Source organism: Crassostrea angulata, chromosome 5 (assembly GCF_025612915.1).
Source record: "Crassostrea angulata isolate pt1a10 chromosome 5, ASM2561291v2, whole genome shotgun sequence".
Classification (NCBI taxonomy): Eukaryota; Metazoa; Mollusca; class Bivalvia; order Ostreida; family Ostreidae; genus Magallana; species Magallana angulata.
The window spans coordinates 52,221,142-52,237,235 of NC_069115.1; the positions used below are offsets into that span (position 1 = coordinate 52,221,142).

The 16,094-nt window shown below is 34.3% G+C and overlaps 1 protein-coding gene across 8 annotated transcripts in view; it reads left to right on the forward strand.

Annotated features, from left to right (window-relative positions):
• LOC128183157 (intersectin-1-like) overlaps nt 1-16,094 on the forward strand; it is a 46,520-nt gene that overhangs the window by 2,538 nt on the left and 27,888 nt on the right. For 7 of the 8 annotated variants that reach the window (XM_052852047.1, XM_052852048.1, XM_052852054.1 and 4 more), the window contains exons 6-15: nt 1,542-1,646; nt 1,866-1,977; nt 2,131-2,216; nt 2,315-2,378; nt 2,692-2,870; nt 4,351-4,476; nt 4,793-4,943; nt 13,210-13,321; nt 14,770-14,919; nt 15,105-15,245. In XM_052852047.1, coding sequence (XP_052708007.1) covers nt 1,542-1,646; nt 1,866-1,977; nt 2,131-2,216; nt 2,315-2,378; nt 2,692-2,870; nt 4,351-4,476; nt 4,793-4,943; nt 13,210-13,321; nt 14,770-14,919; nt 15,105-15,245 — 1,226 coding nt within the window. Of the gene's footprint in view, nt 1-1,541; nt 1,647-1,865; nt 1,978-2,130; nt 2,217-2,314; nt 2,379-2,691; nt 2,871-2,919; nt 3,138-4,350; nt 4,477-4,792; nt 4,944-13,209; nt 13,322-14,769; nt 14,920-15,104; nt 15,246-16,094 lie in introns of those variants that run through there. The other variant, XM_052852053.1, reaches the window with a different exon arrangement.

Here is a 16,094-nt window from a genome sequence, read left to right on the forward strand (position 1 = left end):
CATTGTTATGCTATGTCACATGATAAATACATTTATAGGCTATGTTACCAAATTAACCTTGATTGACTATGTCATGTTTTACGTTGTTATGCTCCATCACATAGCATGTATGATATATACATTTCTGGGCAAATAACATACATGTGATTTGACTTTGGTAAGATATGTGACTTAGGGAGGATATGTCATAACAGTCACATGTTATAGTGTAAAAGGCTATGTCATCACAAAGCTGTGTCATCTGATTTATATTAAAAGTGTATATTGCAAGCTTGGGGTAATGCTAAATGTAATGGTAATGCATTGCATGATTTCAAAGTAATGCTGGGTTAAATGTGTAATGTCACAAATTTGGCATTACAAGTAATGATACTGTAATAACTTACTTTTCAAAATCGAGTGTCATTACAATGCATCACTTTGCATGACTATGCTTATTTATGCATATTCATTTTAAAAAATTACTATGAAGGAAAAAGAAATAATTCTTGAGATAAAAGCATTTTCATTGTATGATTAAAAACCAAATATTAAATAAAAACCGATTTTTTAAATGGCCAATATTACTAGCAATAACAACACAATCAAATGAAATTTTAAGAGTGTTGTTATTAGGAGTTTGAAATCATTTGAAAAAATTTACTCCAATTAGTTGTGCATTCAATAAATTCTTTACTGTGAGTTACACACTTCCCTCAAATTATAATCTAGGTATCAAAACAATCTACTGTTTGAGAAGTGCTTCATCTCTTGTCTTTGTTCTTGAACCATTCACTGTACTGGTTTGCATGGATCTGCAGGACAATGGTTAATAGTTAATACATGTATAAGACTGTTTCATCCTTCCTAAAGAGAACAGACATGCATCTTTTAAAGCAAAATGTATGCACTTTCCAGTCATGATATCTGGAACCTTGAAAAGCACTTCCAATTTTATAACCCATTTAAAGTGCTGCCCCCCTTTTTTCTGTAAAACAAAAGAACTTTTATATCGTACTTAAGCAAAGATTGTGAAACAGTATATTTCAGTCCCAGCTTCCTGAGACAGCTTCTTTAAAAGGTATATTTAGTAAAGATAGGAAGATTTTCAAACCAGACAGGATGCAGTTAAAAGATGAAACCTTTGAAACTTTGATGATCATAATAATTATGCAACATCAGTCATGTATAAGTAATTATATTTGAACCTGACAGTGAACATAAACTTGTAGTTATGTTAAAGTGTGTTTCATATATTAAACATTTGCAAAACGTTTAACTTACGTAGCTTTACTTTTTGAAAACTTCTTGTTGACTTTTCACAAAGTATTGGTGCATTACTTTACACATGTAATGGTATACTTCAAGAAAACTAAGTAATGGTAATGGTAGTTAATGCCCAAATTCATGAAGTAATGATAAATATAATGCATTACTTTACAATATAATTCACCCCAAGCCTGATATATTGTAATTACCATCTTTACAACTTACAAAATTTGGATATTATATTTACATTTATATCTAAAAACAGAAAGTGAACCCATTCCTTCTTTTATTAGGAATGCCAGTGATGGGGATGGCTTCAACAGCTGTAGCCCCCAGCAGCATGGGGATGCCAATCATGACCAATGGTGTTCCCATGATGGGACAGCAAGGAATGATGGGTAAGCAAACAAGGAATGATGGGTAAATATGAGTAATGATAAATTCATTGTGTCAAACAGTCATAAATATAAGACACACAATGACCAGTACCTACTTGGAATCAAATCAATTTATGTTAAATGTTTTGTCAAAATGTTGATGAAAAGACTGAATGAATAGGTTTTGTACCCCAAGTATCACAGTAGTTTATATCCAGACTATGTTCTCCTTCTACTTAGGCATGCCAGTGGCAAGCATGGGAATGCCTGGTTCTATGATGGTCAACAAACCAAGGACTGGTTCCTTTGGTCCACCAGCACCAGGACATGCTCCTGCACCCCAACCGGCAGGGTTTGTATTGTTCACTTTGTATTAACCCTCCTAATGTCAGTAGTTCTTTGATTTCTTCAGACAAAGGGTAAAATTCAATAATGCTGGTAACTGACTTAAAATATAAATTTATATTTAGTGACAAATGAAATTAGTAATTATTTCTTATTGTAGAAATATGGCAATGCCACATGCCAGCAAACTGAAGTATACACAGGTGTTCAATTCAAATGATAGACATAAGCGAGGTCATCTTACAGGTAATGGTCAAAACACAATGCCTTAATATTATCAAAATCAGAAATATTCTTGTCATGGTGTAAATATTGTGGATATTCTGACTTTTGATATTTTTCAGGTGTGGAGGCAAGGTCACTGCTGGTTCAGTCAGGCTTACCACAGCCAGTATTAGCTCAAATCTGGTAAGAGCTAATGTTACACCTTTTGGACATAAACTTGAGTATTTTACATGTATGGATTAATGGATTAAATATTAGATTAAATATGAGATTTCATGACAAAAATGCCAAGATGCTTCTTAAGAATACATGACATTGGGACGATTGGGTATTCTAGTTTTACAATTAAGCATAATTTTATATCCTTGTCTGATGACTTTGGTTTGTATGTCAAATCAACATATTTTTTTTTTTTATATTCACACATGCACAGGTTGTTTTGAAATATGTGAAGCAGAAAGATTCAAAACATAATTCCTATATTTTGTTTGTATAGGGCACTTGCTGATTATGATAAGGATGGGAAGCTGACCTGTGATGAGTTCTGTGTGGCCATGCACCTAGCTGATGTTGCCCGCATGGGGACCCCCCTCCCGGCAGTCCTACCCCCGGAGCTGGTCCCCAGTAAATCACGGTCTGGGAGCTTCAGTACCCCTGCCCCGCCAACTTCTCAGGGTAAGGGGTTTGTGTGTATTGTGAATTAATTTAAATATCCATAACCTTTATGACATACAGAATTGAAAACCTTTGTTTGCTCTTTAAAAATATACATATACTTTTAGGATAGCATTATTGCTTAAATTTTGATATTCACAATTACATATAACATTGAAAACCTTTGTCTCATAATGGAAATATACATGTACTATCATTCACTTGTACACATTCCTGAAGGTTTCTAGTTTGTTTACATTTTAGATTTAGAATTGTATACATATTATGGTAAGTTTTGATATGCCTTGACCTACTGTCTTGGCCAGAAAAAAATTATTTAAAACTTTGCATTTCCTTCAGATTTACATAATTATGCATTATCCCTACACATATAGTTTTACAATTTTATTATGTACGTGTATGAATAAGTTACTGCATCATTCATTATTATAGATATTATGATAAAATTGTTTCAAACATTGTTGATAGGAACAAAACAATCACATATATGTTAATCCATTTTTTGTGAGCTTACATGTATCTTCTACAGTTTGTATTGAATTATGTGAGAAAATGGCAGCATTCCTTACGCTATAAAGTACTTTATTTTCCCTATGCTAGCTTCTGAAATTCTCCCGTAAAGATTTAGAAGTAAACAACAACATAACTTTAATTTTTATTTTGCTTTAGATTTTCATAAATGCTAATTCACAATTACAGTGCATATGTATTATTATTTACATGTATCTAATCTATTATGGAAATTAGTGTCTAAAAAAAAACCCAAAACAATTTTGATTTGAAAAGTGGAGTTATGTTTAAAATATGCAATACAATTTCATATACCCGGTACATGTATTTGTACATGTTTAAACAATATATAGGCTGTATATATGTATGTATGTTAAAAAAAAACTATTAATAGTACATAGTACATGTGAATGTCTTGATAACAGTGTACACTATACAGTTATATGCATTTGAAAAAATATACAGTTTATATTTTAAAATACAGTTGTATTATATTTGTACATGTACAATGTATTTGAATACACATGCATTTTTCATCTGGGAGAAAAATCTTTCAAACCAGAGTTTGAGTACCGTTGATTCCTTTTTGTTCACATGGAATTCATGAAAACGTAAATTTGTGAAAAGTTTTGCATTAAATAAAAAATTTTGCCTTTATAATTTTTTGATAAATATATTTATAAATGCTACAAAATCATGGTATTATGATTTTCTCATACTTTGATGCTAAATTGATATTCAAATGATTATGGTGTGACATAATATAGGGAATCTATAGTATTTATTTTTGTTTCTTTTAAAGTTAATGCATTTTGAATTAGTTGTTTTGGTATTGATTTTAGATTTGAATTCTTTTTGCATCTTGCTTTGATATGATCATATGAACATTGGAATATAAAATTTAATATACATTGAAATGCTATTTATTTCTATATAATCTAATTGCATGTTACTCTGTTTTGAATTGCAGCTCCTCCTAAGGGTGAAGCATTTGGTGACCTCCTGGGTAACATGGGGATGCCCCTCCCTCAGCCTGTGGCCCCTGTACCTGCTGCCACCAATGGGGAAGACCAAGCCCAGCAGGAAGATCATGGCTGTATGTGTAACTGTTGTTCAGTTTACTTTCTTTAATGCATACCTCTTTCTCTCTATAAAAAATGATATGAACTTGAAATTTTGGAAATCATTGAGGGTTTTCAAGAATCACCAGTGAAAATGAATAATGCAAAACTCTTCCTTATACTTCTTTTTGCTATTTTTCCTTTATTAGAAATTGCTTAAAGGAAAAAAGGAACGATCAAAACACATGTACAATATCCATATAGTTACTGGTAGTATTGTTTAAATTAAGTGCATGAATTTCTTGTCATGCACAGTAATATTCATTGGTTTCTGATGCCGGATAATTGCAGTTACATTTGAGGACCGTCGGAAAGAGAATTTTGACAAAGGGCAAGCCGAGCTGGAGAGGCGACGACAGATGTTGCAGGAACAGATGAAGAGGGAGAATGAAGCCAGGATGGAGAAGGAGAGACAGGAGCAGGAAAAGAGAGAAAAAATCAGGTAAGGGATGTGTTATACTTCATAAATGTGTCACATAAAATCTATCAGAATATCATACCTTCTTACAAACTGAGCTGAAGGGTTTAACTTTAGCTCAGTCTGTGGAGTGCAGATTTTAAACTGAAGATTTTGAGTTGGGATTTGTCATTACCACTTGTGATATTTTATTATGTTTTTAGCTCACCTGAGCCAAAGGCTCAAGTGAGCTTTTCTGATCACAATTTGTCCGTTGTCTGTCGTTGTCGTTGTCGTCGTCGTCGTTGTTGTCGTCGTCGTTGTAAACTTTTCACATTTTCATCTTCTTCTCAAGAACCACTGGGCAGATTTCAACCAAATTTGGCACAAAGCACCACTAGGTGAAGGGGATTCAAGTTTGTTCAAATGAAATGCCACGCCCTCTTTAAAGGGGAGATAATTGAGAATTATTGAAAATGTGTTGGTATTTTTCAAAAATCTTCTTCTCAAAAACTATTCGGCCTGAAAAGCTTAAACTTGTGTGGAGGCATCATCAGGTAGTGTAGATTCAAGTTTGTTCAAATCATGGTCCCCGGGGGTAGGGAGGGGCCACAAGAGGGGGATCAAGTTTTACATAGGAATATATTGAGAAAATCTTTCAAAATCTTCTTCTCAAAAACTATTAGACCAGGAAAGCTCAAATTAAAATGGGAGCATCCTCAGGTAGTGAAGATTCAAGTTTGTTCAAATCATGGTCCCCGGGGGTAGGGTGAGGCAACAAGAGGGGGATCAAGTTTTACATAGGAATATATAGTGAAAATCTTTCAAAATCTTCTTCTCAAAATCTATTAGGTCAGGAAAGCTCAAATTTGAGTGGAAGCATCCTCAGATAGTGTAGATTCAAGTTTGTTCAAGTCATGGTCCCCAGGGTTAGGGTGGGGCCACAATAGGGGGATCAAGTTTTACCTAGGAATATATAGAGAAAACCTTTAAAAATCTTCTTCTCAAAAACTATCAGGCCAGAAAAGCTCAAATTAAAATGGGGGCATTCTCAGGTAGTGTAGATTCAAGTTTGTTCAAATCATGGTCCCCGGGAGTAAGGGTGAGGCCACAATTGGGGGATCAAGTTTTACATAGGAACATGTAGAGAAAATCTTAAAAAATCTTCTTCTCAAAAACTATTAGACCAGGAAAGCTCAACTTTGAGTGGAAGCATCCTCAGATAGTGTAGATTCAAGTTTGTTCAAATCATGGTCCCCGGGGGTAGGGTGAGGCAACAAGAGGGGGATCAAGTTTTACTTAATATGAATATATAGAGAAAATCTTTAAAAATCTTCTTCTAAAAAACTATTAGGCCAGAAAAGCTCAAATTAAAATGGAAGCATCCTCAGATAGTGTAGATTCAAGTTTTTTAGCTCACCTGAGCTGAAAGCTCAAGTGAGCTATTCTGATCACATTTTGTCCGTCGTCCGTCTGTCCGTCTGTCCGTCTGTCCGTCTGTCTGTCTGTCCGTCTGTAAACTTTTTACATTTTGAACTTCTTCTCTAAAACTGCTTATCCAATTTCAACCAAATTTGGCACAAAGCATCCTTATGGGAGGGCAAATATAAATTGCAAAAATAAAAGTCCGATCTGTATTCAAAGCGGAGAAAACCTTAAAACTGTAGAAAAAGGGGGGTGCATTTTTAAAAATCTTCTTCTCAAGAACTACCGAGGCAAATTCAACGTAGTTTAGCATAAATTATCCTTATGGGAAGGAAAATATAAATTGCAAAAATTAAGGGGTAATTTTGTTTCAAATCTAAGTTATTACGAAAATAATAATAAAGGAAAGGCGTGTTTCAATCAGTTTAATAGCATCGGGCTCGGCATCCGATAAAATGGGTAGGCAAGACTTGGCCTGGGCAAAACAAAAGATTGGCAGTTATTAATCTGCCAATCTCATTAAAATTTCAGGATATTTGATAGACTAGTATATTTGTATTCGCTGTAGATATTGCTGCAAAATAATGCGTATTTGGAATTGACGATTGCCGATCTGCCCCGGCATTTATTTTGCCACGGCCCGGGTTTGCATACCCATTTTACCAAGACTCGTATTCCATACTTCTAAAACGAGGTTCTTTGTTTAAAGCAGCCATGACATTATACGAAAAAGGGTCGATCTGACTATGATGAATTTGCTTGTTGTGCAACAGTTCGCGTATGAAGGGAAATTTTGAAACATGAAAAATATATTGGTGCCGATTTTGTGAAGTAAATTGAGGCTAAATATTTCAATGCGTTGACAGTTTTTACACATGACGTTGGTGTTAGCTTGTTCTGATTTTCGTTTCGTTTTCATTATTTATGCTTTGTAACCTGGAAACTATCGTCTGTATTTCGTGATTTTTACGTATCAAATCAAACAGAGACTTCGGTAAATCAAACAGTTACGTTAACTGTTTACCTGCGCAAATTAAGCAAAATCTGATGTAGGGGTACTGAAATACAATTCATTCTATCGGTAATTCGGCATTATCTTTTGCGTAATGGTAGATTAATGCAATAGGTTTTGTTGAGATGCTCGCCATTTTCTCTAGTTTATTCAGTTTAAATAGAGTTTGATATCGCTTACGGAAATATGTAGGTATATACATGTATATATATAATTCATTATACATGTAGTGCATGTTTCTTGTGTTTAATTGTTTACAATTTCTATTTACTAACCATATTTGAGTGTTAAGCTTCGAATTATAAGCAAGATACAGAGATTAGCTCACAATTCTATGTTTGTACACAGATCTTAAAAGCTAAAGATTAAAAAAGTAACAAAAAATTGTCAATATTTATTACGAAAATTTTCAAAATCTGTTCTGCCAGAAACCAACTTATTGAATTGTAAACTTAACCTTTTTAGCTCACCTGAGGATGGGGCCACAATGGGGGGGGGGGGGGGGGGTGGGGTGTCGAAGTTTAACAAGTGAATATATAGATTAAATCTTTAGAAATCTTCTTCTCAGAAACTAATCGGCCAGGAAAGCTGAAACTTGTGTGGAAGCATCCTCAGGTAGTGTAGATTCAAGGATGTGAAAAACATGACCCCTGGGGGTAGGGTAGGGCCACAATGGAGGGTCGAAGTTTAACATATGAATATAAAAAGTAAATCTTTAAAAATCTTCTTCTCAGAAACTAATCGACCAGGAAAGCTGACACTTGTGTGGATGCATCCTTAGGTAGTGAAGATTCAAATTTGTGAAAATCATGACCCCCGGGGGTAGGGTGGGGCCACAATGGGGGATCGAAGTTTAACATATGATTATATACAGTAAATCTTTAAAAATCTTCTTCTCAGAAACTATTCAGCCAGGAAAGCTGACACTTGTGCGGATGCATCCTCAGGTAGTGTAAATTCAAAGTTGTGAAAATCATGACCCCCGGGGGTAGGGTGGGGCCACAATGGGGGATCGAAGTTTAACATATGATTATATACAGTAAATCTTTAAAAATCTTCTTCTCAGAAACTAATTAGCCAGGAAAGCTAAAACTTGTGTGGAAGCATCCTCAGGTAGTGTTGATTCAAATTTGTGAAAATCATGACCCCTGGGGGTAAGTTTGGGCCACAATGGGAGGTCGATGTTTTACATAGGAATAAACAGAGTTATTCTTTAAAAATCTTCTTCTCAGAAACTAATCAGCCAGGAAAGCTGAAACTTGTGTGAAAGCATCCTCAGGTAGTGTAGATTCAAAGTTGTGAAAATAATGATCCCCAGGGGTAGGGTGGGGCGTCAATGGGGGGGGGGGGGTCAAAGTTTAACAAAGGAATATATAGGGCAAATCTTTAAAAACTAATCAGCCAGATGATTCTTTATAATTGTTAAGACTTTGGCCCCAGGACAATTCTTTGGCCTCACGAGAAGGTTCAGAGTTTGATGTACGTTTATATCCCATATATAAACTATTGTTACGGATCTTTTTTTAGAACTGCAATACTCAACATATGATATGGCTATAAAATCATCCTGTTAGAAAAGGGACTAATGATTATAAACATAAGAATATCCAGGGGAAAATGGATTTAATTTATACAGGATTTACATGAATTATTGTACATTGTCCAGATAGTTTGTATTATGACTCCATTGAGCTGATTTTATCATACCTATTGTTCCTCAGGTGAGCGATGTGGCCCATGGGCCTCTTGTTCAAATCATGATCCCCGGGGTCAGAGTGGGGCCACAATTGGGGGATCAAGTTTTACATTGGAATATATAGAGAAAATTTTTGTCCCCCGCCGCAACGCGGTGCGGGGACATAGAAATACCGGGCGTCTGTCCGTGTGTCCATGTGTCCGTCCGTCACACTTTTTTGTAAGCGCTGTCATGTCTACAAATTTTGACGGATTTTCATTAAATTTATACCCAATGTATATACCATTATTACCTTGGTCAAGTTCAAAAATCAGCATTGGTCGATACTTTTTGTTGGAGTTATGAGACTTTGACCGCAATAATGACTCTGTTTTATCCAAAAATTGACCTTGTAAGGGCTCTCATGCCTACAAATTTTGACAGATTTTCATTAAATTTATACCAAATGTTTTACCACTAAGACTTTGGTCAAGTTCGAAAATCATCATTGGTCGATTATTTTTGTTGGAGTTATGGGACTTTGACCACAATAATGACTCAAGTTTTTCCGAAAATTGGCCTTGTAAGTGCTCTCATGCCTACAAATTTTGATTTTCATTAAATTTATACCAAATGTATATACCACTATTACCTTGGTCAAGTTCGAAAATCAGCATTGGTCGATTATTTTTGTTGGAGTTATGAGACTTTGACCGCAATAATGACTCTGTTTTTTCCAAAAATTGACCTTGTAAGCGTTCTCATGCCTACAAATTTTGACGGATTTTCATTAAATTTATACCAAATGTTTATACCACTACATGTATTACCTTGGTCAAGTTCGAAAATCAGCATTGGTCGATACTCTTTGTTGGAGTTTTGGTACTTTGACCGCAATAATGACTCCGTTTTATCCTAAAATTGACCATGTAAGCGCTCTCATGCCTACAAATTTTGACAGATTTTCATTAAATTTATACAAAATGTTTATACCACTAATACTTTGGTCAAGTTCGAAAATCAGCATTGGTCGATGGACTCGATACTAGTATACTGCTTGACCGGCGGGGGACCCAGGAATTCTATTCTTGTTAAAAATCTTCTTCTCAAAAACTATTAGGCCTGAAAAGCTCAAATTAAAATGGAAGCATCCTCAGGTAGTGTAAATTCAAGTTTGTTCAAATCATAGTCCCCAGGGGTAGGGTGGGGCCACAATTTGGGGATCAATTTTTACATTGGAATATATAGAGAAATTTTTTCTAAAATCTTCTTCTCAAAAACTATTAGGCCAGGAAAGCTCAACTTTGAGTGGAAGCATCCTCAGATAGTGTAGATTCAAGTTTGTTCAAATCATGGTCCCCGGGGGTAGGGTGGGGCCACAATTTGGGGATCAATTTTTATATAGGAATATATAGAGAAAATCTTTTTAAAATGTTCTTTTAAAAACTATATAGCCAAGAAAGCTCAAATTGGCGTGTAACCATCCTCAGATAATGTAGATTCAAGTTTGTTCAATTCATGGTCCCTGGGGGTAGGGCTGGGCCACAATGGGGGATAAATTTTTTTATATAGAGAAAATCTTTAAAAAGTCTTCTTCTCTAAACTATTAGGTCAGGAAGGCCCAAATTTGAGTGGAAGCATCCCCAGATTACATAGATTCAAGTTTGTTTAAATAATAGTCCAGGGTTAGGGTGAGGCCACAATGGGGGATTAATTTTTACTTAATAGGAATATATAGAGAAAATCTTTAAAAATCTTCTTTTTAAAGACTGATTGGCCAGAAAAGCTTAAACTTGGGTAGAGGCATCCTCGGGTAGTGTAAATTCAAGTTTGCAAAATCACAGTCCCTAGTGGTAGGGCGGGACCGTGATGGCGGTTTGAATTTTTACATAGGAATATATAGAGAAAATCTTTAAAAATATTCTGGGAAAGTTTTCCGTCAACAACTCAGTACTTAGTGTGAAAGCACAGGTTATGCAGATTTAAGTTTGATGAAACCATGATACACTTGAGAAAAGTGGGGCCACGAAATGGGGGGGGGGTATATAGGAATAGAGAAAAATCTTCTTACAGGTACAACAACAAAAGGGGCTTGGTATTTACCGAAAACTGTTATGCTAATTTGATCAGAATTAAGGCAATTGTTGCTCAGGTGAGCGATGTGGCCCCTGGGCCTCTTGTTTATTGTGGTAAGTTTGTTTTATCAAAGTTCGGTAGATTTTAAAAGAAAAATATTATGCATTAAACAATAGTTATTGTTGATAGAGAACATGCAGTTAAAGGGTACCTGCAGTGTCGGTCAATTTTTGATATAATGAAGATCTATGTGTAAAAACATCATCCTGAAAATTTTACAGCGATCGCATAAGTAGTTTTCGAGATATTTGGGGAAAACCTGATTTCACACCTGAACGAGTTTTGAATCAAGTCGATTTGGCGCGAGATGAAATGTGACGTCACGGGGTCAACGCGACTGTATGAAAAACAGGAATATAGAAAACAGATCGTTTTCTTGCATTGTTTTATTGATATATGAACATTTTTTTTTTTTTTTTATTTCCTTATCAACCGTGGATGACTAAATATACTGTTGTTTGAGTTTAAACCCGTATTTTATCGAAAAAAAATGCCAAATTTGGAAAATTGTTTGCTTCATGAATTTAGTCAAATGTTTAAGACATTTTGCATATAAATGCACAGCATACGTAGCAAAATGGCAATTAATCAACCTTTTGTTTTAAGAAACATATTTTGTTAATATTGCCATTCTTTCGAATGATTTTTCCGTGACATTATTAACTGATTAATATTGATAATACATATTTCATTAAAGGTAACGCTGGGTCTGTTCCTCGTATAAGGCATAAAATTACAAATGATTTCGCCCGATTATTGAATAATATTGATATAGGACCAATAAAAATCAATATAGTATGCATTCTTTGAAAAACAAACACGGGATTATAAACGGATCAAGGCGAAAGTCCAAGATGGCTGCATGATTAAGTCTGTCTCGTATTCTTTTAAAAATACGATAATGGAATTTCATTTTACATTTATTTACATCTTTTGTCAAAATGTTCAAGTTTATTCAGATTTCATAATGATTCGTTGTCAGTATAACAATTCAAGTACTGTGGAGTTAACGCGTTAAATTGCTGACCATAGTGCTCGAAAGAAAGTTGCACTTGATTAAATAAGAAATTAAGACCAACGTACATATAATTACTTCCGAAATAATAACTTGATTAAAAAGGTTAAAATTGCTGAATTGTAAATTTGGTCATTATTTAAGTGATTACATAAGTAACAATAAAGGCATTTACTTCGAACATTAGTTTTACTATTTGATAGTCTCGTGTATGATTCTGTAATCACTGATTGCAGACTATACACATGTATTGGCTTACGAATGCTTGATTTCACACAGTCTAATTTATTTTTCTTTTTATTGTTTTAGAATTGAGTAGCTAATTATACCCAAATCGATTTACCAGTCCAGAGGTGTGAAACCCTCTCTTTGTTCACTAGACTCGTGAACCATGTGTATACATACCCCAGATACACGTGTGTCGGAGCAGTGGCTATGTTAGTTTACCTGTTTACCTGTGTCATTGTCTCAGATCACTCATGTGTGAAAGGATATTATGTAATCAAAAAATGAAAAATGAACATAAATCTGCCCGTGCAAGCGTTTTAAGATATCATATTCATCGGTAAAAGGGCGTCGAGAATAGCAAATTTTAAAATCCTTTAAAAATAAATCTGACTGTAATAAAATAATAACGGATACAAATTTCTAAATCTACAATACTTTAAATAATTAGATACCTCAAAACATCAGACCGATATTAATCATTTTGGCTGAAAAATCTAATTTAATTTGTATAGCTTTGTAAAGAAATTTCCCTCCTGTTGACCTCGTGACGCCCCTTCCGCTGAAGCCTCGTTATTGCCTAATTCTGTTTTCTCTTGATTAGATTTCCCAATGCAGGTAAAAATAGCCACTTTGAAGTGGCGTAACTCCGTTATTTTTGCATCGATTTCGATGCGGTTTTTTGCATTAAATTTTGGCAAATAAACTCTTTAACATATGTTTGGCTGCAGGTACCCTTTAAGATTATGAAAGCTATAAAGTTTCTTTTGTTTGCATGATTTTATTTTTTAAAACGAATGTAAGATGTTTCCCAAATTTACAGGCAAGAACAGGAAAGGAGAAGGTTAGCAGAGATGGAGAGACAGATGGAGAAACAAAGACAGATAGAAAGAGAAAGGGAGGAACAAAGACAGAAAATGATGGAACAAAGAGAGGTGATTATACCTTTCGTCTGTTCAACTATTGGCAAGATGAATCATAGCATTTAGATTAAAAAACCATACAACTATAGTTACTGATTTAGAAATGAGTTAAATAGTATATTATCATTGCCATGATGAAAAGAATGGAATTTGCAGATGTTAGCAATAAACCTGGTTTCAGAAATGAGATTTTCACCCCTCATTACAGGGTTTGACACTAAGGCACGTCCGACCGACATTGTCTAGTAAACGATAGGTCCGGTCGGGTTAAATGTCGGTGTACTAGCCCGACTGGTCGTGTGAAAAAAAAGTGTGCACATACTTTTTCTGTAATATTAATATCAATAGAAGTAAAGGCACTTTTTCCTAACAGGCATAAACTCTACAAACCGTAATTTAAGTACAACCCAAGGACTAACCTAGAGGATGAAGTGGGGGAAATGCTCACTTTTTGATCGGTAACTTTGCCGGAATTTCCTCCGGACGAAAAGTCCAAGCCGCCCTGTACATGGAGTTCATATAATCGTGTAAATTAACCCCAAGGGCAATAAAATGATAATTATTTCATTCTAAACAAACTCAGTTTATGCCTCTTGTGATAAATTAATCTAGTCTGTCTTATCTTTAGGGGTTATAAATACGGGTGATGCAACCACACGCTGTACAAGACGATGTTTATTATTTTAAGGCTAGTGTTTATTCTGTATAAAAGTGAATTTGTTGGTAACTTGTTATTACCTAATAACACTGCCAAATTTATGCTAAAATAATCATAAACCCTTTGTTTACAGTTATATCTTTTTTTTTAAAATCCTCAACATAATGGTTGGGTTGGGCTAATGCCACCAGAATACACGAAAACAGAGGCTGATTTTATTTGTCATTTTAGTTCACACAATTACAACACATTTTATATATAAAATGTATGAATACATCAAATAATTTAAATTAAATAAACTTGATAATTTTTTTTTCTTCAATTTTTAGAATTTGTTTTTTTTTGTAATCATAATGACTTGTTTCTAATCTAATTTAAATTATTAAAGTTTAAATCTGTGAATATCATCCTTATTGTTATGCCATTGTCAAGTTATGAAAGTCTCCCCGATTTCTCAAACTTCTCCATGTTTCTCTGTTAAGGAGAAGTAAGGGAAGTCTCCCTAAATTTTTGTTGGTCCGTGGTCAACCATTGAATACTTTATCATTATTAGTTCAGTTTGAATAAAATTAAATCTTAAATAGTATTTGAATGATTCATTATTGGTAAAGATAAACCAATACAATTAAACAGAAACAAGTATTTAATATTTTATGTTTGTCATTACTTTTAGTTTATTTTTGTCAAAATTGGTCAGGGCTAGTTGTAAAAGAGTCAGGGCTAGTGAAAAATTGCTGAGGTAGCCCGACTGGTCTAGTAATTCAAAAACTTAATGTCAAACCCTGTCATTATATATTTTCAGGCTGCAAGACGAGAATTAGAAAGACAGAGACAGATGGAGTGGGAGAGACAGAGAAAAGAGCAGCTGTTATCGGAGAAAGCTCGAGAATATGAACAACTGGGCACCATCAAATCACGAGCCAGTAACCTCAAGTGTGAACTTGAGTCACAGGTAGGTCAACCGCTACGTTACAAATATTTTATTTTAAACTTTGTAGTTATTTATGAATCAACTTTACGTTACATTTACATGTATAATATTCATTGTCTTTTTTTTTTCCTTTTTAATTTTAGTTTATGCACATATAATAGTAGTTTGATAAACTCCTTGTGACTAAATTGGTTGTGATTTTACAGCAATGCAAAAAGACAGAGATTCGACAAAAAATAGAGCAAGTTAGAAATGGTGTAACTGACTTTACCAATAGCATTGAGGGAATGAGAATCACGAGAGACTCGAAAAACAGTGCAATAGACAAACTACAAAAAGAAATCAGAGTAAGTAATAGGCCATTGGCAAGTATTAAAATATCTAATTAATCAGTAAATAAAAGTAGATATCAATCAGTAAATTTACTACTTACTGAGATATCAAATCAATAGACCAACTACTTACCGATATCAAATTAATAGACCAACTACATACTGTTATCAAATCAGTGGACCAACTACTTTCTGATATCAAATCAGTGGACCAACTACTTACTGATATCAAATCAATAGACCAACTACTTACTGATATCAAATCAGTGGACCAACTACTTACTGATATCAAATCAGTAGACCAACTACATACTGTTATCAAATCAGTGGACCAACTACTTACTGATATCAAATCAGTGGACCAACTACATACTGTTATCAAATCAGTGGACCAACTACTTACTGATATCAAATCAGTAGACCAACTACTTACTGATATCAAATCAATAGACCAACTACTTACTGATATCAAATCAGTGGACCAACTACATACTGATATCAAATCAGTGGACCAACTACATACTGTTATCAAATCAGTGGACCAACTACTTACTGATATCAAATCAGTAGACCAACTACTTACTGATATCAAATCAATAGACCAACTACTTACTGATATCAAATCAATAGTCTCGACCAACTACTTACTGATATCAAATCAGTGGACCAACTACTTACTGATATCAAATCATTGCTGAGAGATATCAATCATTATATTCTTTCGAACTCAAATAGTGCACTTCATTGTTTAAAATGTGCAATTAATGTGACTGAGTCTGGTAGGTGAGAATTTATAATTATATCTGAAAATATGGCAGACTTATTGATTAAGAATACATCTCATGTTTAATATCTCCAGATTCT